Source organism: Dermacentor silvarum, chromosome 8 (assembly GCF_013339745.2).
Source record: "Dermacentor silvarum isolate Dsil-2018 chromosome 8, BIME_Dsil_1.4, whole genome shotgun sequence".
Lineage (NCBI taxonomy): Eukaryota > Metazoa > Arthropoda > Arachnida > Ixodida > Ixodidae > Dermacentor > Dermacentor silvarum.
In genome coordinates, this window is record NC_051161.1 from 137095713 (window position 1) to 137123363 (window position 27651).

Genomic DNA, 27651 nt, shown 5'->3' on the forward strand with positions numbered 1-27651 from the left:
AGCGCCGTAACCACTCAGCCACACAGTCATACCTGCAAGGTCAGCAAGCATGCGAACCATATGATTGCGTTCGAGCGCCCTCAGCGAAAGCAACCACCTAAAAACGCGGTACGCGCGAGCGGCGCAGCGTGGCGCCAGCGGTCGAGCGCTGTACGGGGGCGCAAATAGAAATACGCGTCCCCGCTACCGCTGCAGGCATTTTAGACTGTGGTATAAAACATAGACTTGTATACGTGCACAAAAACTAAAACCGGGTGCATTATGGTGATTGAATGTATATTTGTGCCCAATATTTTTTGCCTATTTTTATTTCCTTGTGTATCAATGCTCCATTTATTTGCGTTTGTTTTATATTCTCCTGAAACGCGACACCCACTAACAGCGGGCGCAAACTGAAGGTCGCGCGTGGGCGCACGCTAGAGTACTGTAAAAGCTCGACGACCGACAGAATCAAAGCGTCGAGCAGGCCGAATAACTAATCTGCAGGGCGAGAAAGATGCTTTGTAATCAGACGTACTGTACACTGCGACTGAATGTTTTGCCGCCGCGCTTTTTCTTCTTTTCGTTATTTTTGTATTTTTGACGCATTAGAGGAAGTGGTTCCGAAATTACAGCAAATGTCCGGTTTATCAGAGAACGCGAGACACGCACCAAGTTTGCCCGCTCACTAACACACGAGAAAGACGCCGCTACATTCAAATGACAGTGGGGGACAGCCGCTCCAGTAAGGTCTCGTAGAGAGATGAACGTGCGCTCACCGCTGAGGCCAGAATGGCGGCCGGCCGGCCAAATGAGCAGGGATAAAACATACAAATACAAACGAACAGCAACATTCTGAAACATTAGATTATTAGCATCTTGATATATACACGGGCGGTGCCTCAGTCAGCTAAGGCGTTGCTCTGCTGAGCGCGACATCGCGAGATCAAATGCCAGCCACGGCGGCCGCATTTCGATGGAGGTGAAATGCAAAAACGCCTGTGTGCTTGCATTGGTGGGCACGTTAAAGAACCCCAGGTGGCCAAAATTAATCCGGAGCCCTCCACTACGGCGTGCCTCGTAATCAGAACTGGTTTGGCACGTAAAACCCCAGAAAGAAGCACATTGATGTATATGGTCCTGTGACACATTGACGGAACTGTAGTTTGATCATTATCTTTAGTTGCGCTAGATGGCGGGCCTAATCAAATGCGCTTCAGCTTCAGCCAAACTTGAGCGCCGTCATATCTCCTCTGCATTGCGCAGCTCTCGCGATGCTTGCCGGGAAGAGCACCGCCGGTGTTGTCGCTTTGAAACGGTTGTGTCGCGCTTTGTTTCATCGCTTTAACCACGTTTTATTGCGATAGCAATTATATGGACACTTCAACCGGATTTCTGCCGTCGCCGTCGCCGTGAGGTTCCGTATAGATAAAATCTTCGCCGCGCGCCGTATGCCCGAGCAGAAGCGTGCGGGGACGCACGCTATCACGGAGAGCGAACGCACTCAATATCCCCCGCGCAAGCAAGGAAGCGGGAAGCGAGCGCGTAGGGAGCGGGGGGGGGGGGGGGGGGGGGCACTTGATCTACTCTGCCAACAACCGCGCTCGTCGCTTGCCCGCACCGTCTCTTATCTCCACATGGCTCTGACCTTTGTATGCGCTGTGCATTCGCCGCTCAGTTTCCGTTGAAGCGATAGACCGCACGTACCTTCACCCGCTGCGGCGTATGCGCTTGCTGCCAGCGTTTTGACAGTCGTTGTCTGCAGTCATTCAGTGTAATCTATTCATGTTTGTTTGTGCGCGCACACACCACGCTTGTTCATTCAGTTAGTAATAGTCGGGTCACATTTTCCAACGTACCCTACACATGCAATGCTGCCCGGATCTGCAGTGCAGCGCTACAGGTATGTCCCTTCGCACGCGCTGCCCACGGGAAGCGCTTCTCATCAACACCACCGTTTCACACGCGCCTTCTCGTGGTCATCGAGTCTCTCTTCATGTCGGTCTACTTACGCCGCAGCACACCTGCTTACTTAATCAGCTCATGTTTACTACAATTGATATTGCTACCAAAGCCGCTCACCTTACTTCGTATGACATTTCTGTGTTGCTATCGCATTCATTGCTTCGCCCTTAGGGCGAAACTGTGACATTTTTTACGCTCTCCGATTTGGTGGCGTGCGCTTACCAAGCGTGTTGTGTGCCTGAGTCACTCGTGACGCGTGGTACAGTTACCAAAACGACTCCTAAAGACGCGCGCACCGCTGAAAAGAAGCCACGACTCCGGGCGCGTGGAGCAGGGACGTGTTTGGCTTGCTGCGTAGCCGCAGCGACGAGACGCATTGCCGCTGGCCAATGGTAAAAGCTCTTCGCTTACCTGAGAGTCATGAGCATCGGTTGTGTTGTGACTGCTGTAATGAATGCCAAAGACAGCAATAAATGGGACCTAGGTAAGCAATGCTTCCTGTTCAACTATTTATTTGCCGGTGTGTGTCTGTCGTATATTTCACGGTAAATTCAAGCTCATGCTCGCAATATTCAGTTTTATTGAAGTGAACTACTTGCTGGCTTCATAAACACTGTTTTTCAATATTATTTTTTGTATCACTATCAGTCACCGTGTTGGATATTCTTAAATCTCAAATTTATGTTGCACTTTTGTGCGGACGCACAACATTGACCTCATGCACGGAATTGGTGCTTTGTGCTGACGTTCAGTTTGTAATCAGTTGATATTGCGTTTTGACTGTTAAACGGTCACATTATTGTGGTGTTGTCTTTTGTACTTGTATTGGGGCGGAGTACGAACTGACTTGAGAATCCATTTCGTTCAGTTTTTTCTCTTGAATTTTTATTGTTACCGATATTTCTTAGACAGAAGAGCATATTCACCTTAGGCGTGTTTAATTATTTGTTCGGTGGTAGTTCTTAATCTGTTTGTGGCTTATTTATGCCTCTTTAATTACATGTAAATAGCTGCTGCTTGCAGGGCGACGCTAACAAGTAACTATCAGATTGTAAGATTACTTTCCTGTCCTTGTAGGCTCCACTACAAAGCAAGAGATCGGAGAATTAACAACTGACATACTAACAGCAAACAGACATTATTGTGCTCGCAACAGGGATGAGATCGTCCTCCTCGTGATGGTCTAAAACTTATATATATTTGTATTCGAACATATTGTACACTAACCTTCAACATTGCTTTTTTGCCCCATTCCTTGTGATGCTGTAGAAATTTGTGCTGCCACATCTGTGGCCTCTCCCCCTACACTCTCTCAGCAATCGCGTAATGGCACAGCGGCGGCGTCCGACCGTCTGTCCGTCCGTCCGTGCCCTCGAATGGTGCCAGCTGTGGCCTCTCCCCCTCACACTCTCTCAGCAATCACAAAAAAGACATAGCATAGTCAGTCGAATGGCCACAGGGTTTCAGCGAACACACTTTGGAACTTACAAAGTATGCTTCACTTTTGTAATCTTTCGTCTAGGCATACAGTCTTGCACGTTTTCACCCACGCGTCCTTCTGCGCACGCACCTGAATATTGTACATTGCTCCTTCGGCCACCTATTGAACTTCACTGCAGGGCTCTAGGGTAACTCACTGATCATCGTTTTCAGAAAAATTGTATTTCAGAAGATCAGCCGAAGTTCAACAACTTACCGTTAGCTACGTCGAAAGGATACCTTTTTCGGATAACATAAGCTTTCACGGCATTTTGTCTTAATTTCCCTGCTGAGTTACAGCAGTGCTTTAACCTTAACCAAAGCGCTAGTATAACGCCGCAGAGAAGTTATGACTAAGTGCCTTAAATGCCTATATTTTCATAAGCGGGGTATCCTCCTGACGTTGGTAACCGAAAGTTGTAGAAATTCAGCCGATTATTTGAAGTAGAATTTTTATGAAGTTCTGCTCAGTGAGTTATGCTAGTGCTTCGCGGTGAAGTTTGGTGGTTGGGCGCAGAATTGTCCTAAATTCATGGACATGCGCAGAAGGACGCACGTGTGAAGCCTTGCAAGACTGTATGCCTAAACGAAAGGTTACAATACAAAAAGGCTACGCTATACTAAAGGTTACTATATAGTAACCTTTAGTATAGGTACACGTAGTGTTTTATTTTATAGGTGCACAATATGGTGAGAATATGCACCTTTATTAAACGTTACTTGAGTAACGGTTACAGTTATTTTCAGTTATAGGTTACAAATTTGTGAGTGTACCCCTTAAAGGTTACTTAAATAAAGTTACTGTGTAACTTTTCTTTATAGGTGCACAAATTTGTGAGAATATGCCCCTTCATTAAACATTACCGTGCTAAGAGTGTGTGACTTCAGATCTGAACGGATCAGTTCAATTTACCAATTAGCAGAGCTAACAGCAGGTCAGATATATTCGTCGGAACTTCCACTCCTCCCCTAGGTCACTTATACTCCTGCTTTAAAAAACATTCATCCAGAATATACTAAAGCACGCTGCGGCTATCTGGGATCGCAAAACTGATAACACAGCTCATATACTCTTCAAATCATTATCATCTGCCTATTTTTGCGTCCACTGCAGGACGAAGTCCTCTCCCTACGATCTCCAGTTACCCCTGTCTTGCGTTAGCTGATTCGAATTTCTGCCTGCAAATTTCCAAATTTCATCGCATCTAGTTTTCTACCATCCTCGACTGCGCTTCCATTCTCTTGACACCGATTCTGCAACTCTTGTAATAGTTCAGAACAAATCTACTCGTTTCGTTCTAAATTACCATCAGCGTACTGCAAGCACAGCGCATTTGAAAAATCCCTGCAACTAACCACTTTCGTAACCCGTAGTAAATTACCAGATTTATGTTTGTTCCATAAAATCTCCTACCATCCCGTACAACGCAATGACATAATTCCTTTCCTTTCGTAAGTGTCGACCATCCTCACGAAATTATGTTGTGCCAAACAAACTCAATCATTTCAGCAACCTTTCATCCCGCGTACTTGCCATGGGGGCGTAATGGCTTTGGCACTGTGCTGCTAACCCAGAGGGTGCAGGGTCCAATTCCGGCCACGGTGGCCGCATGCATTTAAATGGACTGAAATGCAAGAACGGCCACGTACCGCGAATTGGATACACGTTAAATAAGCCCAGGTGGTCGGAACTAAAACGGAGTGTGCCACTACAGCATGCCTCATAATCATATCGCGACTTTGGCACGTAAAATGCCAGAAATGTTCTTTTAACGACCGGCCAGCCACCTCAGGTATACGCCCTTAACGAGAGCGCAAGTCTACAGACAATCATCAACCAAACGAGGGTAGACGCCTCACAGCACGCATTCCATCTCGAGAGAGCAGCGGCTCCTTGCAGTGTTGCGGCCAGGGTACGACGTCGGCCCGCATCCGTGACGAAATTGATGGCACGCTGTCGCCGCTGTCACGGAGAAAAAACCTTTAGTTCACGAAACTCGACCTCACCAAAAAAAAAAAAAAACTCTCAACACAGCTCTCCAGGTGCTTCTTCGTAACGCCGGTCTATTGTGCGGAAGTACTGTGCTTGCGATAGATGCAGATGGGCCGATCGAACTGACATCGGTGCCATCGTATTGGTGGCGCCCTACGAGTCGGTTGTGCCACGCTATCTTACGGCGGCACTGCGAGCCGCTGCAGCGCGTAGGAAGTGGCGCTAGTGGGTCCAACGTCGGGCCAGATGGTTGCAATGGAAGAGATGCTGGCCGAAGAGGAGCCCTTCTCGTCACTAGCGAGACGGGCAGCTCGCACCGTGGAAGCCGGAGGCAGGAGTCACTACCCACAGTGGAACAGGCGTTACGACCTCCCGCGTGGCCACGGTTCAACCCGAAACGCAACGGGGACCCCACGATCGGGTGCCACTGTGGGGCCTGACGCGACTCCGCAATCCTAGCCTGCATGTCTCAGTCCTGGCCAGCAGCGTCCTGGCCAGCTCGCGCCCTCCTAGTCCTCATCGGCTTCCACCATTAGCAGCGATGGAACCAAGGCTTGAAGTCGCCCTTTAGTTGCGGGGTAGGGCGGGAGGGGGGGCAGTATAGCGCGCGCATACTCACAAAAGCTCATATCAATGTATATATATATATATATATATATATATATATATATATATAGACACATACAGTGTCCCACGTCACATTAGCCAAAGTTTAAAAACAGGCAAATGCCACGTAGCTGGACAGAACCAACGTAATGTTGTTTGCCGTCGCTTGGAGATACTGAGATTTTGTGCATTCAGCCCATTTATATTATTAGTCTTAAATAATTCAACGTCTCAAATATTATAATTAGACGAAAAGTTTCAATGAGAAAATTGTAGAGCAACACAAAAATTCTCCATACGGCTTTATGTTGCTCAATACGTGCAACTTAAGTGTTTTTCTGAGCGTGAGATAAGCCCGCGAGTACCTCCGAAATTTCCGCAACTGGCGGCTTGATGCACTTTGCGTGCATTTGCGGGCTTCTTCGTCCATATAAGGAGTTCACAACGCATGCACAGTGAAGGAAGAAACAGACAAACCCATCGAATTGTGACCATCGCCACTACGTCACCGCAACATGCTGCGCATTAACCTTTCTTTGCCGACCCGCCGCGGTAGCTCAGTCAGCTAAGGCGTTGCGCTGCTGAGCTCGAGATCGCGGGATCGAATCCCGGCCGCGGCGGCCGCATTTCGATGGAGGCGAAATGCAAAAACGCCCGTGTGCTTGCGTTGTAGTGCACGTTAAAGAACCCCAGGTGGTCAAAATTAATCCGGAGCCCTCCACTACGGCGTGCCTCATAATCAGAACTGGTTTTGGCACGTAAAACCCCAGAAAGAAGAAAAGACCTTTCTTTGCCGTTAAACGTCAAATTAAATATCAGTTTCACTAACACAGGTGTTCCCGTTCGAGACCATATAAAACGCTTCTATCAGTTCCCTGGCAGTGGATTTCCTGGTTTTACCCAGAATCTTCCGAAGCCGTGGAGCGCACATGCAATCTCTGCATTGCGCAGGGAAATGCGCAATACCGTTGTTTTTATGAAAAGTACATGTACCATTGCATGCCCATTAAAGCAGCAGCCAGTATTCCTCTGCTTTCTGCGCTGTGCAATTTTCTCATATTTTTTTTGGAGAGGGGAGGGGGGCGCATTTCGATGGCCAAGTGCGCCAACGCCCGTGTACCATGCGGCAGGGGCACGTGAAAGAACCCTAGGGGGTCAAAATTAATCTGAAGTCTTCCCTACTGCGTCCCTCAATCACATCGTGGTTCTGACACGTAAAAGCTCAGAATTTAAGTTTCTATTGGCTTTTTAAAACGTCATTTAAGCTTAACAAGTCGTACCAAAGTACATAAAAATAACCGTAAACAACAAATTGCTTATTCCGAGCCCAGTGTTGTCCCAAGAAAGCCAACTGGTAACCCATGTTGGCAAGTACATATAGGAATGTCGGTCCAGTATTTCCCGCGTTGTTGCATGGCAGCACTAATATTGTTTGCTGCGTATATAATTCGGGCAAGCGTTGCATCTCTATCACAATGGCACATTCGTTATTTGAGCCACGCTGACAAGCTTAGACCATTATTGAGCCAGAAATAAGAATGGCGCAGCACATATTGGAACAAGGTTGTTAACTTCAGGCCTTTGGTTAGGAACTGCCATTACGCATCGAACGTTGGCCCGAGCTGACGTGCCGCCTGGGCACCGTCTAGGCCAGCGGTATTGCTACAGCCGACCAAGCCTCCTCGCCGAGCGTTTCAGCAGATTGGGATGAGACTTTTGGGGGCTCTTTCCGACGTCAACATCCGGAAACAAGTGAATCGTCGTGGCTACCGACTACCTTACCCTCTACGCCGAAGTGAAAGTCCTGCCCATGGGTAGTGAAACAGAAGTACGCCAGAACAAGATGCTCGCCCACATGTTAGCAATGTAAGTTGACATCGAACACAAGACGTGAAATTCCATCCTACCATACGTGATGTTTGCTTTCAACACGGCAGTGCAAGAGACGCCAAGGTGGCGCCGTTCAAGCTGGTTTACTGAAGAAACCCGCGACAACGGAGGACGCCATGCTGCCGCACGTCACCGATGAAGAAAACCTCGACGTGGCCGCCTATCTGCAGCGCGCCGAAAAAGCCTGAAAGCTCGCTCGCATGCGCATCAAGAACCAGCAAAGGACTTCCAGTCGACACTACAGTATTCGACGACGCTATGCGGAATATCAGCCCGGCGACTATGTTTGTGTTTGGACCCCGATATGCCGACTAGGACTTCGTGAGAAACTTTTGCGACATTATTTCGGACCCTATGATACCATCCGACGTATTGGAACACTGGAATATGAAGTCGTGCCAGACGGCATTGCGCTATCACAGCTGCGCCGTGATTTTCTGTGCCCGCTCAAGAACTTAATTTTTTTCTTTACTATGGGTTCCTTTGGCTTTCGCACTTGCGTTTGCTTGCAGCATCGGGAAGATGTTTTTTAAGAGGTGGTATTGACATGTATACTTATTTATGCTTTTTCTGGGGACTGCATTTCACCCGCTAACAACCTAGTGATAGCGCTCAGCGGAAGACGCGTCTGTATTATTTGGAACTTACTCGAATGTTATCGTTGATTCTATTTGTTGTGTGTATTTTGTCCGAAAGTTGTGTAATCAAATTGTATGCGCGACGCGAATTACGTAGCACTTTCTGGAAGGCACGTGGGCACCAGCGATAACGCTGGAACCTTCGACGAATAAAAATCCAACGCGTTTAACCCGCCGATAAGGTTTTCGGCGATCGCCGACACCGTTCATCGATATATCGTTGTGCTTTGAATGTTACTTGCTGTTGTGGGCCAATGAAGAGTTACTTTCGTCGTTTATTTTTGCTAGGGTGTTCTTCGCCATCACTACAAATTGTCAATATTTGAGATTTGTATAGAAGGGAAATACTCGCTGCCCAGGCGGCGCTGCAAAACCACTGTCAAACAGCGCCCCCTACTCCTAGTTGGTTGGTTTCGAGTAGGGGGAGAGGTGGCTGTATGCTGATGAAAGCTCAGACCCGCAATCCAGCCGCCGCTTCTGCTGCAGTTTGGATTTCGGCGAACTTCAGGCGTGCAAGAATTCTTCAGGCCAAGCGTGCACTCTTCGAAAATAAAAATACCGGAAGCTTCTCAACGCCCTGTACGTTTGCGACGTGCAAAAATTCGCAGGGACTATTTCCGCGCACTGCCACTGGCAAGTTCAGCGAACGTCATACATGTTCGCGTGATTAGCGACAATAATTGGACAAATATATTTCTCTTAGGAAACACAAAATGCTCTGCAATAAACGAAGAAACGGAATCATGAAAGGTCCACCGACGACTGCTGGCCGCGGCCGTCGGCGGCCCGAATTCGTGCATCCGGGCCGCCGTGGATCGATGCTGTTTCTGCAGCACAGTCAATCGCGCAACAAATTTTGCTGTATGCGCCGCAGTTACGCGTAATTTTTAACATTTTCTCCCCCCAAATTCTTCAAATTGTGTATGTGCGCAGTGGCAGTTCACAAATTCGAATGCTGACAGCCGTGGTTTTGCATTCTGCCAGGTGTTTGCTGCGGGCTCCCAAACACCTTTGTGTTAGCAAACTAGTTTGTCACCCTTGCCTGGATAACCTCATTACATCGTTCGGGGGCTCGGCAGGTGAAGGACCCACGTTGCTTGTAAAAACCTTTTATGTATAGGTTGTAAATACGCTACATGTATTCGATGGAGGCGAAATGCAAAAACGCCCGTGTGCTTGCGTTGTAGTGCACGTTAAAGGGCCCCAGGTGGTCAAAATTAATCCGGAGCCCTCCATTACGGCGTGCCTCATAATCAGAACTGTTTTTGGCACGTAAAACTCCAGAATCAATCAATACGCTACATGTATACGTAGCAGACAGGGTTTGTCTTGCGTGCTTCACGCGTCGAACAGCATGTGTCCAGCGATCCCGTGGATTCGCTTGGTACGGCTTTCTGGGGAACCAATGGAACCGCACATCAGAATGACGGCCCTCATAATGATGACAATTTAACAGGCAACAACAACAACGGCGGCTACAACGCTTCGGGACCGCGGGCTGCTCAGCGTAATCGTCAGGTCCCCGAGCTTTCGACGTAGTTTGTCGAAGCGGAGAGCGCTCGCTTTCCATGTTCGACGATGCAGGCTTGCGGCTGATATAATCTCGACCGGGTGAGGTGGGTCGTCACCGCAGGAATCAGGAGACGACTATGAAGGCGGGAATCGTGATGATGAAAAATAGAAAAGATTGTATTCACTTCATTGGTACATGGTTTTGACTCTATCCGAGTCTCGAGCGGTTCTGATTAACACGGGGGCCAGGACGGCCTTAAATAACCCCTCGTGGTCTTGTGGTGGCTGATGTCTATTCGTGGAAGTCCTCTCTCCGGTGGTCAAGTTGACGACCTCCTCTCCCTCGGGTCCTCCTTCTCGGTAGCTCGCCCTTTGCGTCTTCACTTCACTTCACTTTCACTTTATTACCTTAAAGGCCCCCAGGGTTGGGGGTATTACATAAGGGGTGGGCAACAAGTATAAAGTAAATAAATACACATAAAGTAAATAAATACATCAAGGAAAGGATGTTTAAGTACATGTTTGCTCGCGGTTAAATATGGAAGTTATACTGTTCAGAAAGGCGGATGGGCAGGTGATTGCGGCGATGTCGTGTGGAAGGCCGTTCCAGTCCGAGGCTGAGCGCGGGAAGAATGATGAGGCAAAAGTGGTAGTGTGCGCACGTGGCCGGGCGACTTGGAGGGGATGACCAATGCGGAGTGAAATGCGTGCCGGAGGACTGATGTAGGGTGGATGATTAAGTGAGCTGTAAAAAAACTTATGGAATAAGTACAAACTAGCGATACGACGCCGACAAGCAAGGGTTGATATGCCGGACTCTGCTTTCAACGATGATATACTGGTATTGTATGAATAGCATGAATGAATGAATCTTGTGGCACGATTTTGTACTGATTCTAGGCACTTTATAAGATATTTTTGGTTAGGGCTCCACATGGCAGATGCATATTCCAGCTTAGAGCGTACGAGTGACTTGTAGGCAAGCAGTTTTAGGTCTGGTGGCGCGTGACGTAGGTGACGTTTTAAGAATCCAAGGCTTTTGTTAGCAGATGATACGATTTTAGTGACATGCGCGTTCCAGGTTAGGTCATTAGACAACGTTACGCCGAGGTACTTATAAGACTGTGTTAATTCTATGGTGACATGCGAGATAGTATAAGGGAACAGGAGAGGATTACGTTTTCGGTTGAACGACACTAGTTTGCATTTATTGGGGTTTAGTTCCATGAGCCATCGGTTACACCAGTTCTGGACGCAGTTTAGGTCACTTTGGAGAGCTGGTTGATCAGAGGGGTTATTAACAGTGCGATAGATAACACAGTCATCAGCAAAGATACGGACGTTACAAGAGACATGCGTTGGTAGGTCGTTAATATATATTAAAAATAAGAGGGGACCAAGGACTGACCCTTGCGGTACGCCTGACGTTACTGGAAGAGAACTAGAGGTGTGATTATTAACGCGGACAAATTGGGTACGGTTAGCCAGAAATTCCTTTATCCACTGCAATATGTCAGGATGTAAATTTAACAAAGACAGTTTTAGTATTAACCGCTTGTGAGGCACCTTGTCGAAAGCTTTCGCAAAATCCAAGACTGCGTCAGTTTGAAGGTTAGAATCAAGGTTTACATGCAAGTCATGGACGAAAATAGCTAATTGAGTCTCACAGGATAAGTTCTTACGGAATCCGTGTTGAGAAGGATGAAAGAAATTAGTAGAGTCAAGAAAATTCATTATATGAGAATAGATGACATGTTCCATGATTTTACATGGTACACTTGTTAAAGAGATGGGGCGGTAATTGAGGGGCGATTCTTTGTTACCTCATTTGAAGACCGGAACGACCTTCCCGACCTTCCAATCGCTGGGTATGCTACCTGTGGAAAGTGATTGCGTGAACAGTAATGATAGATACACTGAGATGGCATGTCGAGTATTCTTTAACATTTTGCTGGTGATTTCATCAGTACCTGCAGAAGATGACATCTTAATATGTTCAATGATACAGCTAATGCCATGCGCAGAAAATGTGACTGATGGCATAAGTGATCTCGGCTGGGCTGTTGGAACAGATGGTGGCATATCGGTTTCGTTTGTGAAGACGGATGAGAATGCAGTGTTAAACATATTTGCACATTCAACGTCGCTCACCTCCTCACCAAGTGTGTTAGTAAGTGTGATGATGGGCGTCTTATTGGGGTTTAGAACTTGCCAGAACTTTCTCGGGTTATTGGTTAATATCTTCGGCAGGTCAGTTTGAAAGAATGCGCGTTTGGCATTACTAATGGACTGTAAATATGTTGACTCGGCCTCGTAATATTTGTTCCATGCGCATGCGCTCGGGTTTCGTTTTGCTGCACGGAAAAGGCGCTTCTTTTTGTTCTCAATTGTTTTCAATGACTTTGAGAACCATGGTTTATTATGATTGGCACGAAATGCCCCGGTCGTAGAGGTGAGACGCTTTCTCGGGGATGAAGGGGATTATCTCGTCACGGGAGAAGCGCTTGGGCTTGCTTCCCACATAGTTTCCAGGAAGATCATAACCTGCCGATGTCTCTTTCGGGGAACTTGTGGAAGTGTCAGTCCTCTGTCGGGCGGTCAAGTTGACGACCTCCTCCCCCTCGGGTCCTCTTCTTGGTAGCTCGCCCTTTTCGTCTGCTCCGGTCGTAGAGGTGTGACGCTTCCTCGGGGATGAACGAGCATTATCTCATCACGGGAAAGGCGCTCGGGCTTGTTTCCCACATTTGAGAGGTGCTGTTCCAAGCCGATCATAACACGGCCTTAATCGGCCTGCGGCACACAAGGTCATGCGTGTATACGTTTCAATCACTTTTCGAGTCTGAAAATTACTCACCTAGTTCAATACAGTGCACAAAGCAATCGAGAGCTCTGTAACTCGAGAGACGCTGTCCATCTTAACCTACCCAGCCAACATCGTTGCATGCCACCAGGCTGCGCCACAGTACTTTCAAAACTTCTGCGCGTCAGCCCTTATGGGTTTACAAGTGAAAGAATAGTTGGTCGTGTGTAGGAATTATCGGTGGCCTAAATCCACTTTCTTTCTTGGAATATGAAAATGTGTAAGCTGCGTTTTCATCTTGTTTACAATGATGAGGTTACCTGCCAACCACTCCGTAGCCCTGCAAGTCCCAACCTGAAGCGAGCAAAATCGCATCTGAACAGTTGGTTGCTCAGCATACCAGAGCGATGTCTTCAGGGTACTGTAAAACAAGGAATTAAACCACGGTTGAAAAGTCAACATACATGGTAAATAAAACGGGGATAGCATTGATCCCTGGGGAGCTCCAGGCTTGATTTCCGAAAAGGCGCATTGAAACTTGCCTAACGAGACATGTTGGCGTCAGTCTCTTAAGAAATAGTTAAGCACATGTAGAAGGAACCTCGGAATCCCAGCAGAAAGTTTCTGCAGTAACAGTGCATGGGATACGCTGTCAAATGCGTCGCTGACGTTGACAAACAAAGCACAGGCAACCGTTTTCTGTTAGAGAAGTCTAAAAGGTAAATTCTCGAGAAGGACCTGTATGCCTTTACCAGGTACAAAACATTGAGGCAATGAAATAACATTGTGCTTGTTTAAGAAGCTACTCGTAATAGTTGAGAGGCATTTTTTAAGAATTTGAGCTATGCTAGCAATAATGCAGGTAGGCCTGTAGTTCGACTTTCTTACGTGATCAACTTTTGTGCAAAGCGAGAACAATAGTGGTTTTTAGTTGAGTGGGAAATATATCACAAAAAATAGCATGGTTATAATTGAAAGCAGAACAGGTTTGATTACAGAGAAGCACCTACGCAAGTCGCAAACTGATATGCGATCGATGCCAGAAAAAGTACTGGCTTCTAAGTTTTAAGAATTGATGGAAGTTCGTCTAAAGTTTTGGCGGGAGATAAGCGGACTCAGCAATGCTACCAGTAGCGCACCCAGGATCTCTGCCAGGGGGGGGTTGACAGTTTGCCAATACCATCTAAACAGCACTAATTTCGATTTCTTCACGGGAAATTGTCAAAAAAATCGCTTTTTACGAGTGTGCAGACGATTGCGCGCCTTACGTCTTAGTTGCAGTACTCAAATGCGTAAGGAAAGAAAAGGGGTTAAACAAAAGGGGGGGCTAAGTGGGCCTCGGGGGGGGGGGGGGTTACAACCCCCGAATCCCCCCCCGTCGGTGCGCCACTGAATGCTACCTTGTAAATTACAAAAATAGGGTGTACTTCTAGCTGACGATGAAACATAGGAAAAGAAATCACTGCAATCGTTACCGATGCTCTGACCATCGGTGGGAAAATGTGTCATGAAATAACTTTCATTTGTTAGCAGTGCATTTGTGCCGCGAAAGCTACTAATAAAAGCCCAAGTTTGAGAAATGTCGCGACTAGGTTGTCTGAATTTACTTTGTCGAATTTACTGATGTATCGATGTCGTTTCTCTGTGCACAGCCCACGCACGGATTTCATCTGCGGCCGGCACGCCTTGACAATGGTCCTGTGCACGCCATTTGCGGTAAGAATTGGCTGGCGGCTAGTGGCCTGTCGGCACGGAGGTATCCTGTACATCCATCCCATTCGTCAGCGGAAAGAAGTGAAGCGGCCTCCCAATGACAGTCCCAAACGGAAACCGGATCCCATGCGCAACTCTGGCACCAGATTCCAGCGCCTCATGACCACAAGTGAGTGTCTGTCTGTCTGTCTGTCTGTCTGTGTGTGTGTGTGTGTGTGTGTGTGTGTCTGTGTGTGTGTGTGTGTGTGTGTGTGTGTGTGTGTGTGTGTCTGTCTGTGTGTGTGTGTGTGTGTGTGTGTGTGTGTGTCTGTCTGTCTGTCTGTCTGTCTGTGTGTGTGTGTGTGTGTGTGTGTGTGTGTGTGTGTGTGTGTGTGTGTGTGTGTGTCTGTCTGTCTGTGTGTGTGTGTGTGTGTGTGTCTGTCTGTCTGTGTGTGTGTGTGTGTGTGTGTGTCTGTCTGTCTGTCTGTCTGTCTGTCTGTGTGTGTGTCTGTCTGTGTGTCTGTCTGTGTGTCTGTCTGTCTGTCTGTGTGTGTGTGTCTGTCTGTCTGTGTGTGTGTGTCTGTCTGTGTGTGTGTGTGTCGGTCTGTGTGTGTGTGTCTGTCTGTGTGTGTGTGTGTGTGTGTGTCTGTCTGTGTGTGTGTGTGTGTGTGTGTGTGTGTGTCGGTCTGTCTGTCTGTGTGTGTCTGTCTGTCTGTCTGTCTGTCTGTCTGTGTGTGTCTGTTTGTCTGTCTGTTCACCCACCGCGGTGGCTCAGTCAGCTAAGGCGTTTCGCTGCTGAGCACGAGACCGCGGGATCGAATCCCGGCCGCCGCGGCCGTATTTCGATGGAGGCGAAATGCAAAAAGGCCCGTGTGCTTGCTTTGTAGTGCACGTTAAAGAACCCCAGGTGGTCAAAATTAATCCGGAGCCCCCCACTACGGCGTGCCTCAAAATCATACCTGGTTTTGGCACGTAAGACCTCAGAAAGATGTGTCTGTCTGTCTTCAATTCCGGCCACAGGTCGGCACATTCGCACTCATTTCAAAGGTGTCAGTGCTTGAAAGTGTGAACGTGGTGAAGTGCTTGAAAGTGTGAACGTGGTGAAGTGCTTGAAAGTGTGAACGTGGTGAAGTGCTTGAAAGTGTGAACGTGGTGAAGTGCTTGAAAGTGTGAACGTGGTGAAGTGCTTGAAAGTGTGAACGTGGTGAAGTGCTTGAAAGTGTGAACGTGGTGAAGTGCTTGAAAGTGTGAACGTGGTGAAGTGCTTGAAAGTGTGAACGTGGTGAAGTGCTTGAAAGTGTGAATGTGGTGAAGTGCTTGAACGATAAGCATCGCTGGTCGTCCGCCTCCAGAGGGTCGAATGGCTCCTAAATTTTTTCTTTCCTCCCTCTTACACGATCACCTAAAGGCTCTGATGCGAAAAGCTGTGCACTACTTATCGTATATATTCACGCACACAGGCAGACACACACTAGTAGACGAGGGTGCGGCATGACATGTTCGCGGACTTTGTCCAAGACAATTGCTTTAAATACTCATTTTTTCCCATAGTCGTGCCTGAATGGAATCAGCTGTCCAACGATGTAGCGAGATGTTGCAGCCATTCCTGAATTTGTTTGTCCCATATTGTGTAATTTCCTCATTTTTCTTTTTTGCTCTGTTTCATTTGCACTTGCAGTAGATGCATTGTTTCAGTTGTACTCGAAGCATATCTTTCATTTCATGATATCTGTATTGTCTTTTCTAGTACGTGTACATGCATTTTTTTTGCCCTGCAAATTATGTCATAATGTTGTATCCCCATCCTGCAAAAATCCTGTAACGGGATTGCGGAATTTGTAAATGAATGAATGAATGAAATAACGGCGAGCTGGACCTCCGTGTGCTATCATGACGTTTTCCCAACTTCCGCGCCCTGGCGACGACAGCCTCTGTCATTTAAATTACGAACAGATCACGCACGGTTCTTTCCGCGAATTTTAGTAGAAGCGAGATGTGTTCGCATGTAACCATGCATTTCACATTCCAACTGCCCGTGGCTATGTTCCCATCCTGAGGATTCGACTTGGCCCTTTTCCTCAATCTATGGCTGGAAATAGGTTGATCGCTGTGACCACGCCATCATTCGAGCACTTCCCATAAGCTGCGCCCACAGATGTCGCCGATTTTCTTCTAGGAGACGTGATTTTATTACATAGAGCTCCACAACTTCTCACAGAAGGGGCCGGACTTTCCTATCAAAAGTTATCGCAGGCATCCTGCAGTCCTGTGCAACGAGCCACAAGCTATCCACGTCATACCATCCGCAAACGAAGGGTCTCACGGAGCGTCTGAATCGCACTCAGACATGCTCGAGAAGTCTCTTCAGACCACACTGACTGGGACCTCGCTCTACCGTTAGTGACGTTTGCTTATAATTCCCCGCGCCACGACACAGCCGGCTATTCCCCATTTTTCCTTCTGTTCGGCTGAGAACCAGCACTGCTCCTCGACACAACCCCCCCTGTGCACGCGGCGCCGACCAGTGAATATGCACTTGACGCCATCGCCCGCGCTGCTCACGCAACGGAAATTGCCCGTGACCGCTTTCTGAACTCCCAAGAGTCAAAGGCGTTTGTACGACCGGCGACACCGAGATATGCACTTCTCGCCTGGTTCTTTGGTGCCCTGTGGTCTCCATCACGGCACGTTGGCCTGTCAGGAAAACTGCTGTCCCGCTACACAGGCCCATGCCGTGTGCTTCGTGCCGTGACTCCGGTCACCTATGAAATCGCCCCTCACGCCCCATCTGCTTCCCAGTCCAGTGGTATCGTGCACGTTACACGGCTGAAGCAGTGTCACCCTCCTACTGATGACATTTAGGCGCTCTGAGATGTCGCTTCTGCCGCCGCTGGGTGATTACGCTACACGCGTGTTGCATTTGGTCATTCGAACGAAGCGCGCGGGCGCCATCACTCGCGCAAAGAGCAAGAACGAACTGGGCTCCCGCTATGAATCCAACCGGTTAACGTTGCAACTGCTGCTGTAAATATAATCCGTAGATAGTTTATCGTTTAATTGGTTCGTCCTTCGTATAACAATATCATTGTCCTTATGTCGTCGCCCTCACGTTGTCATGTTATTCCATTGTCATAATTTAGAAATCCACATCCTCATCACAAAGCCATCATACCTTGGGGGCTAAGCTGTTAGACAACTTGGGCGACTGTGCCGGAGTAGAAGGCGTGACGGCGAAAGCATGACGGTAGTAAGATAACGCGAAACTGAAATGGCGACAATTGAACGACCACGGCGGCTTCACGACCATGAGCAGCAGCTCCTAGTGGCCCAAGCAGGCAGACAACTTGGACCACTGGGTTAGACCACTGAAATAGGCTCAACAGGGCTGAAGTAGGCAAAGTATGCTATTCGTATTAAAAGAAAAGGCAAGCGTGTTAACCAGAAATGCGTCTGGTTGACTACCCTACTCTGGGAAGAGGGTATGGGGGATATCAGACAGAGATAGATAAAGAGAGGAAGAAAAGATGCAGCGATTCGCGCATGCGGGCGAAGGGCACTACTAGTCAGTGGCGTTCACATTGGCCAGTCGCCTTCAAGAAAAAGCCGGCAGATACCACGCCCTGTGGGAATCGATGGTTTGCGAAGCAGTGTGCGAGGAGCCTACCAAGTTGACGAAACGACCATGAGAACACCAAGACGTGGGCGGCTCTGTCATGACCTACCGGACACGCATGTCATGACATTCATGCCATGAGTCCTCAGGAGTCCCTTTAGCTATACCTAAGAGACCTTAGGGTGAAAGCCTTAGTCATACTATAGCGGCAATGCGCGGAGGTTAAAAAAAGACAGAGGTGGCGTGGAGCGCGCGCTTGAACTGGGCGGTTCATTCTACCGGACTGGTTTTCGCCTTCGGCTGCTCCATTCATGTGTTCTCATCTATCATCACCTGTAAATAAACCCACACCTTCGTAACAATACGATGACTTCTACCACCATTACCGCTATAACTTAGTATCTACGCCCGAACTCATTTCAGTGTTTTTGAGTGTCAACGTTTTTTTCGTTGAGCCATTGTCGTGTTTGCCGAGTCATGCTCTTGACTATGATTTCTACCATCATAATTGAGTGTTTCCTTCACATAGTGTCCGCGTCCAAACCCATTCCAGTGGTTTTTGAGTTTTATTTATTTATTTATTTATTTATTTATTACAAATACCTACAGCGCCCGAGTTGGGCATTATCGTAGGGGGGTTAATTACAAACATAAAGGTCATATATTGAACTTCAAGAAAAACAGCATCATATCATTTATGGTATTACAAATACAATAGTAATTACAGAGAAAGACAACACATCGAGAAAAAAAAAACATTCGATTATAAAATTTGCTACACAATGCATGAAACGGTACACTAGAAAATATTGTCTACAACAGATTCATGTAAAGTTCTCTATGGCAGATGAAAAATTGGGTGCAGACACTATCTCATCCGGGAGCAAATTCCATTCCGCAATTGTTCGCGGAAAGAATGAAAATTTAAATACATTAATACGACTTTGGTAGGCCCTTATTTTCTTGGAATTGTCGCGTCTCTTAGACTGATAATGAGGTGGTTTTAAATATATGTTCTTATCGATTCCTGTGTTACCGCTGTTAATGTTGTGTAAAAGCTTTAACCTGATCATTTTTCTGCGCGTGGACAGTAACTTCCACCCCAGATTTTCTCTGATTTGCGAACCTCTAATTTTGTAGTCGTAGATGCCCGTGACGAACCTTGCAGCCCTTTTCTGAACACGCTCTAACTTATCTTCGAGAACTTTTGTGAAGGGGTTCCATGCTGCGCAAGCGTATTCTAACATCGGCCTAATATTTGTAAGATATAAAGTTTCCTTCAAAGGTTTGGGCGCATACTTGAAGTTCCTCTGGAAAAGGTGCAAAAGGTGGCACGCTTTAGCGCTTGTTATGTCAATGTGGGATGTCCAGTCCAATACCGCCGTTAAAGTGACGCCTAGGTATTTGACTTCATCAACGCATTGCACTAAAACATTATTTAGAGAGTATGAACTAGGCACTTTTTAACACGAAAGTGTTTTATTCCGGGGTCCACCAAGACTTCACTGACGTATTTCCGTCACGGAAATACGTCATAGAACATAATACAAAGAAAGAAACCAGAAGAAAAAGTTCCACAAACATGCAAAATTTAGGAATCGAACCCACGACCTCTCGGTCCGCGACGATAGATCGCCGAGCGTTTAACCCATTGCGCCACAAACGCATTTGCAGAGAGCTACACAGACGCGCCTTATATATCTAACACTCCTCCGTGTACCCGCGCTCTTGCTCGGGGCGGTGCCGCCGCCTACGAGCAGAAAAGAGAAGTACTGCATTATGACACTAAAGCCCGGGATACATGGAGCGAACTTTCTCGACGAACTTCACGCGTCAAGTAACGACGCGGCGACACGACGCAGGATGTTTGCTGTGTTGCAATACATGCGGCGAACGCCGCCGCGCGTTGGCCGCCGTGTTGGCGGCGGTCCCGGCCGCCCGCTTCGAACTGAATTTGGCGTTGTCCTTGTAGAATTCACTTAGTTGGAAGCAAATGACTGCGTAAACGGCTTTCGCTTAGTCTCAGGCCGCTTCGACGACAGAGTATTATGGATAACCTTGAGTAGTTTTCGAGATCGCTTCTCGTTTCGAACGCGTCTAAGCCTAGCGAAAGAAATATCCGATGCCAGCGCCATCTATCGGGGAAGTCGGGAGATAGGCATGACGACAGCATGTGGCCTCTGAGATCAGAAGATTTCTGTTGAAGGTTGTTGTAGAGAGCTTGCACTGCTTGTCTGTTTCCTCGCAGATCAGCGGATATGGGATGTACAAATACAACGCGATTCCTGAGAGATCATACTAGGAACTACTCAATCGGTGCAGAGACATGCAGACACGGCAACACCAACGCGATTGCAGACGACGCGAAAAGGCGCGCGCGCGCGAAACACCAGCATGCATTGCGACCGGAACTAGTGCCTCCTGATTGGCTGTCGTCCACCGCTGCGCGCTAGACGCTTCCGGCGGCGGCGTTCACCCGACGAAAATGTTTGGACAGGCAGATCGGCTGCGGACGGCAAATTTCTTGACGCCGGCCGTCGGACGTTCGCCGCCCGACGAAGTTCTTCGCTCGGACGCCGGTTATTCGCTTCATGTATTCCGGCCTTAACGCGCACCGACAGTGAACGCTTCGGTGGTCTCAGCACTACGACGCCTCGATGCCAGCATTCGAAGGGACGCTGGCATCAAGAAGCACTACCAACGCCACCTAGGTGGCGTTCACCGTACTCAGCACAGCGGAGCGTGGCCTCCGCAATTAGCTCTGAAAATGTTTCTGAAGTTGATCGCGGAGGCTGCAATTACGACGCGCTGTACGCGCTGATTTGACTCGGTGACGATTCAGTTACGTGCTTTGTCTTGCGCGTTGTATTAGTGTGTCAGTTACGTGCTTCGTCTTTCGCGTTGTGCTAGCGTGTGCAGCGTAGTGCAGCTTCCATATGCACGACGGTTGCTCATGGTCATCGACGTTGGTAGTCGTGATGGAGGAGACGTGCCACCAGGCGTCAGCGTGGGTGCATCAACGCCTAAGGGCGCTTTAGCCACAAAACAGCAATAGACATTATATATCAATGTGCAATAAACATTACACTACTTCTGTGAAGACACGTTTCACTTTCGTGTTCTATACCGATTCCTATATAAGAGGGATCAACCACATTTTTTCCTTTTGTTCGTAAATTGAACATGATAACACTTTGCTACGTTCAAATCCATCTTCCATTTAGCACACCAGGAACATATTTTTTCAAGATCAAACTGCAACACACTCGAATGTTCGGCACATGACACAGGATAGTATACAACGCAATCATTCGCATACAGTCTGATATTCGAAACAACGCCTTCACTTAAATCATTGAAAATAAGGAACAGCAAAAAAATATAAAAATATAAAAATAAAAATAAGGAACAGCAACGGCCCAAGGAACAGGAACGACCCATTTTTTCTGGGTCATTGTCATGACCTGCATGACACGCATGTCATGACATTTATGTCACGATCTATTGTTATGTTCGTCATATACTGCTGTTATAGTATGCCAGTTTTGGTACATTCCAAGTTAACGAAACGGCCATGAGAGCACAAAGTCGTAGGCGGCTAGATAGATACTGACAAAGTAGGAAATGTTCGCCAAGAAATGCTTCGCATTTCGAACCCACGGCCTTGTGGCCCGACGAGCCATGGGGAAGGTGCTCGAGTAGCGCCTGCACGGACAATAGCCGATCATCCAGTCGTAGCTTTCGGATAGACAGTGTTACAGGTGCCACATGGTGCCACAATGGTGCCGCCCACAAAGATCGTGGGTTCGAGTGCCGTAATTAACTCTGACTTAAGATAGAGTTAATTAAGGCACTTGAACCCACGACCTTCGGTTGGAGTCGAACACTGGAGCTTTTGTGGGAGTCGAATCCACGACACTTGGTGTTAAGGCGAAGTGAAGGCACAGTTAATTAGAGTTAAGGCACTCGAACCCACGGCCCTTGGTGGGAGTCGCACCCTTGACCTGTGGCGGCAGTCGAACCAGCGACGGTGGATGCTAATTGGGGCGAGGTGAATTGGGGGAAGTTAACTGGGGCACTCGAACTTTTGGTGGGAGAAAACAAGTAATCAGAAGTAACAATGCATTCGAATGCGAATCTCAAGTAATTTAATGTCTCGTGAACGCGCAGGCTTTCGCCTTCATTCTCATTGGCGTATGCTAAAGCGACATTAACTTGTTCTAATATGCTTATGTAATTTATTTTCCCCTTTTTTAATTTTGAATACACATTACCATTGTTTAAGATCCAGTATGCACACAAATGCCACATTCCTGAGCCCATCACTCTTGTACAGTGAATGTAATGGAATGTAGTTCACGCCGCACAGAACTGAATCGAGGTCACAGTATGGGTTGTATGACCATCTTCATGATCTGACATGTGTACTTACAGAAACACAGAAAAAATGTGGTTGATCCCTCTTATATAGGAATCGGTATAGAACACGAAAGTGAAACGTGTCTTCACAGAAGTAGTGTAATGTTTATTGCACATTGATATATAATGTCTATTGCTGTTTTGTGGCTAAAGCGCCCTTAGGCGTTGATGCACCCACGCTGACGCCTGGTGGCACGTCTCCTCCATCACGACTACCAACGTCGATGACCATGAGCAACCGTCGTGCATATGGAAGCTGCACTACGCTGCACACGCTAGCACAACGCGAAAGACGAAGCACGTAACTGACACACTAATACAACGCGCAAGACAAAGCACGTAACTGAATCGTCACCGAGTCAAATCAGCGCGTACAGCGCGTCGTAATTGCAGCCTCCGCGATCAACTTCAGAAACATTTTCAGAGCTAATTGCGGAGGCCACGCTCCGCTGTGCTGAGTACGGTGAACGCCACCTAGGTGGCGTTGGTAGTGCTTCTTGATGCCAGCGTCCCTTCGAATGCTGGCATCGAGGCGTCGTAGTGCTGAGACCACCGAAGCGTTCACTGTCGGTGCGCGTTAAGGCCGGAATACATGAAGCGAATAACCGGCGTCCGAGCGAAGAACTTCGTCGGGCGGCGAACGTCCGACGGCCGGCGTCAAGAAATTTGCCGTCCGCAGCCGATCTGCCTGTCCAAACATTTTCGTCGGGTGAACGCCGCCGCCGGAAGCGTCTAGCGCGCAGCGGTGGACGACAGCCAATCAGGAGGCACTAGTTCCGGTCGCAATGCATGCTGGTGTTTCGCGCGCGCGCGCCTTTTCGCGTCGTCTGCAATCGCGTTGGTGTTGCCGTGTCTGCATGTCTCTGCACCGATTGAGTAGTTCCTAGTATGATCTCTCAGGAATCGCGTTGTATTTGTACATCCCATATCCGCTGATCTGCGAGGAAACAGACAAGCAGTGCAAGCTCTCTACAACAACCTTCAACAGAAATCTTCTGATCTCAGAGGCCACATGCTGTCGTCATGCCTATCTCCCGACTTCCCCGATAGATGGCGCTGGCATCGGATATTTCTTTCGCTAGGCTTAGACGCGTTCGAAACGAGAAGCGATCTCGAAAACTACTCAAGGTTATCCATAATACTCTGTCGTCGAAGCGGCCTGAGACTAAGCGAAAGCCGTTTACGCAGTCATTTGCTTCCAACTAAGTGAATTCTACAAGGACAACGCCAAATTCAGTTCGAAGCGGGCGGCCGGGACCGCCGCCAACACGGCGGCCAACGCGCGGCGGCGTTCGCCGCATGTATTGCAACACAGCAAACATCCTGCGTCGTGTCGCCGCGTCGTTACTTGACGCGTGAAGTTCGTCGAGAAAGTTCGCTCCATGTATCCCGGGCTTTAGTGTCATAATGCAGTACTTCTCTTTTCTGCTCGTAGGCGGCGGCACCGCCCCGAGCAAGAGCGCGGGTACACGGAGGAGTGTTAGATATATAAGGCGCGTCTGTGTAGCTCTCTGCAAATGCGTTTGTGGCGCAATGGGTTAAACGCTCGGCGATCTATCGTCGCGGACCGAGAGGTCGTGGGTTCGATTCCTAAATTTTGCATGTTTGTGGAACTTTTTCTTCTGGTTTCTTTCTTTGTATTATGTTCTATGACGTATTTCCGTGACGGAAATACGTCAGTGAAGTCTTGGTGGACCCCGGAATAAAACACTTTCGTGTTAAAATAAAAAATGCGAAAGCTTGCACTAGGCTGCGCAAAGCTCAAGACACAGCGAAAATGGCCGAAATGCCGACACCGCGTTCCACCAAGTTGCAATGCCGCGACGCGTTCCAGCAGACCCGCTCCGTCAATGAGTCCCTCTCTCTCGGATTTACGGGCGTCACGGCGCGTTGCATTGCGCAGCTTCAACACCGACAACGCCTTCCAATGTGGAAACCGCGTTCCACCGCTTTGCAATGCCGACAACGCGTTTCAGCACACCGGCTCCGTGAATGCGTCTCCTCGCTCTCATTTTCTTTATCTCTCTCCCGAGCATAGCGCGCAAAACCTCTTCTTCACCTCACAGAGCATTGGTACGAGTGCATGCAAACGCGCCTGCTGTGGACGAAGACGACGACAATCGAACGCAATCACATGGTTCGCATAAATGCATGTTCTGCAAGCGTGGTTGTATAGCAGCATATTTTCGCATATAACTACTAATCATTCCATGCAATAAAGAAAAAAAAGATGGTTGTATAGCCTAGGGGTTAAGATGCTCGCCTTGGGACCGCGGGTATGCAGGCTCGAATCCTGCCTCGGCAAAAAAATTTAGTTTCTTTCATTTCTTTTTTCATTGCTGATTATGATAGTTTCTTGATACGAACTACAAATTACGGCTGGCTTAAACAGCGTCGCTGTTAAAACGCATTCCTGGCTCCCGCCACCCCTCTCATGCTTTATGCTAGCACATGTCTCCAGCCCTTCGTTCCGCTCGCGGCCCTCTTCTAATATTTTATTGCGATATTAATTATATGGACACTCCAGGCGCATTTCTCCCGTCACAATTAGAGTCGCCGTGAGGTGCCGTATGAAGATTAAAGAAGATGAAATCGTCGCCGCCCGCCGTTTGCTCTATGTGCGAGTGAAAGCGTGCGAGGGTGAGCCGGCGATTGCGACTGAATCTCGTGCATGCAAGGGAGGAAAGCGGGGAGAAAGCGCGCCGTCTCCGGTCAAGCGCAAAGCTCCGGGGGGAGGGCGGGTAGGGGGCGGCGCGTTCTACTCCGGGCGGCAGCGCCCACCCGCCCGGACCGCGAGGCTCCCGAGGGAGAGTAGAGGTGGGGGAGGAGAGAGCTCTACTGCAGGCGGCGGCGCCCGCTCGCCCGGGCGCGATACAGTGGGGGCGTGGCACTGCGGGTGACGTGAATTCCGCTTAACACGTGTTGTCATGGCAAACTGAGCGTGGCTCTCTTTCTCTCCGGGACCGCGCGCGACGACCTTGCCGAGCGTAGCTCGTACGTGCGTAGGGAGCGAATTGTTTAGGGCGCGTTTAATATTGGGCGGTGTGTGGGCCACACCGGCCGCACTTTATTATTATTGCGATAGCAATTATATGGACACTTCAACCGGTTTTCTGCCATCGCCGTGAAGTTCCCTATAGATTCCAAGGGCGAAAAAATCGTCGCCGCGCGCCGTATGCGTGAGCGAAAGAGCGCGGGGTGCGCACGCTATCACGGAGGGCGAACTCACGATGGAAAGCAAACGCGACCGTCGCCCGAAAGGCCGTGGGGGTATGGGAGGGAGGGAGGCGGGGCTGCGCTGTGCTCCGGAACCAAAGGCGTATCTTGCCACTCGATCTCCCACGCGAAAGCAAGAAACGGGAAAAGGGGGGGGGGGTGGGAGGGGGGGATCTTCTCCTCTGCCAAATCCGGTCGCCCGCACCGTCTCTTATCTCCACACGGCTCTGACCTTTGTATGCGCTGTGCATTCGCCGCTCAGTTTCCGTTGAAGCGATAGAGCGCGCGAACCTGCGCTTGCTGCCAGCGTTTTGACAGTCGTTGGCTGCGGTCATTCAGTGTGATCTATTCATGTTTGCTTGTGCGCGCTGACACCACGATTGTTAATTCAGTTAGTAAGCCAATGTGTCCAAATTTATGCAGCCCATAAAACTACTATCCCTACTCCGAATAGCTCTCTAATAATTTGCTATCGCAATCGATGCTTCACTTTCCGGGCGAAACTGCGACATTATTTGTAGTGTTTGTTGTAGTAGCAGAAATCCTTGCAGTAGTGTTGGTGTGGCAAGACGGCTTTTGATCTCGGTGAACTGTGGTGGTGTAAACAAGCGGATTTACAGGGTGCGAGAGAGAAACGATGATATTCCTAAAAAAGACTCACTGTTTTGATGATCACTGTTTTGATGATCCAAATATAATCTCACTATCAGGGAGGGAGCAGTCTACCTGACTGGAGCAGTATTTTTTATTTGGGGTGTTGCTACGCTGCGCTCCGCAACACCCCAACGACCGCCGCTTCGCATTGGCGCCCGGCACTGCGGCTTCCGCCGCGGCACCGGGGTTCAGACGCGAGCAGTATTCGCTTGTTTACACCACCACAGTTCACCGAGATCAAACGCCGTCATGCCACACCCCTAGTACTGCAAGGATTTCCGCCACTAGAACAAACGCTACAATAACAAAGCGCGGCCGGCGTGGGCCAGCCACCGCCAGACATTCAACGCGCCCTAAACGATTCGCTCGCACGTAGGAGCTGCGCTCGGCAAGGTCGCTGCGCCCGGTCCCGGAGATAAGAGAGTCACGCTCAGCGGAGACCAGTGCCTCAAAAGTCCCTAAGCGATTATGTCCCTAGGAGCTCCACGATTGCCATGACAACACATGTTAAGCGGAAGTCTCCGCTGTACTTTCTAGCAATTGTAAAGTCGCCGCCCGGGCTGCTTTATCGTGAAAGCCATCTGCAATGGGGGCAGAGCCGTCGTTCGCTGTGTTTTCGCGGATAAGTGCGCGTTGATACGAGCGGCAGTACGAGGTGCTGCTGCTGCCGCGCTTCCTCACTGCAAGGTTTTGACAGCGAGCTTCCGCGGCCATCGACTGAGATGCGTTCATGTTTCCTTGTGCGCGCGTGACCGCATGCTTGTTAATTTAGTTAGTATACTTATGTTTACAAGTTTATACGGCCGTGAGAGAGAGTGAGAAACGAAGAGGGAAAGGTAGGGTACTTCGTATAGCTGTCCACTAATTTGCTATCGTAACCGATACTTCGCCTTTCGGGCGAAACTGCGACTTTTTCATTTTTGTTATTCCTTTCTTACGGTGTCTGTTTTTAGGCGTCCGTTGCCGCGGCTGTATCTACGCGTGTTTATGCTTACAGCTGTTACATATTCTAACCTTTCTTGTTTTGGTTAATGAATGATTAACAATATGTACACACGCTTGCCGCCCTATGTTCTCTCCATCTTCTCTGTTAGGTCAGACATGGTGCCCATGTGCGTCACCCGCAAGTGAAAACATATAAATTGGACTACCTGTGTATGTAAACTCCTCTTTGATAATAGGCGGTCCCCGGCCG

At 48.6% G+C, this 27651-nt stretch overlaps 1 protein-coding gene across 2 annotated transcripts in view; it reads left to right on the forward strand.

Moving 5' to 3' along the window:
* LOC119461722 (decapping and exoribonuclease protein-like) overlaps positions 1-27651 on the forward strand; it is a 52312-nt gene that overhangs the window by 2883 nt on the left and 21778 nt on the right. For both annotated transcript variants that reach the window (XM_037723091.2, XM_037723092.2), the window contains exon 2: positions 14515-14744. In XM_037723091.2, the coding sequence (XP_037579019.1) occupies positions 14515-14744 (230 nt within the window). The remainder of the gene's footprint in view (positions 1-14514; positions 14745-27651) is intronic.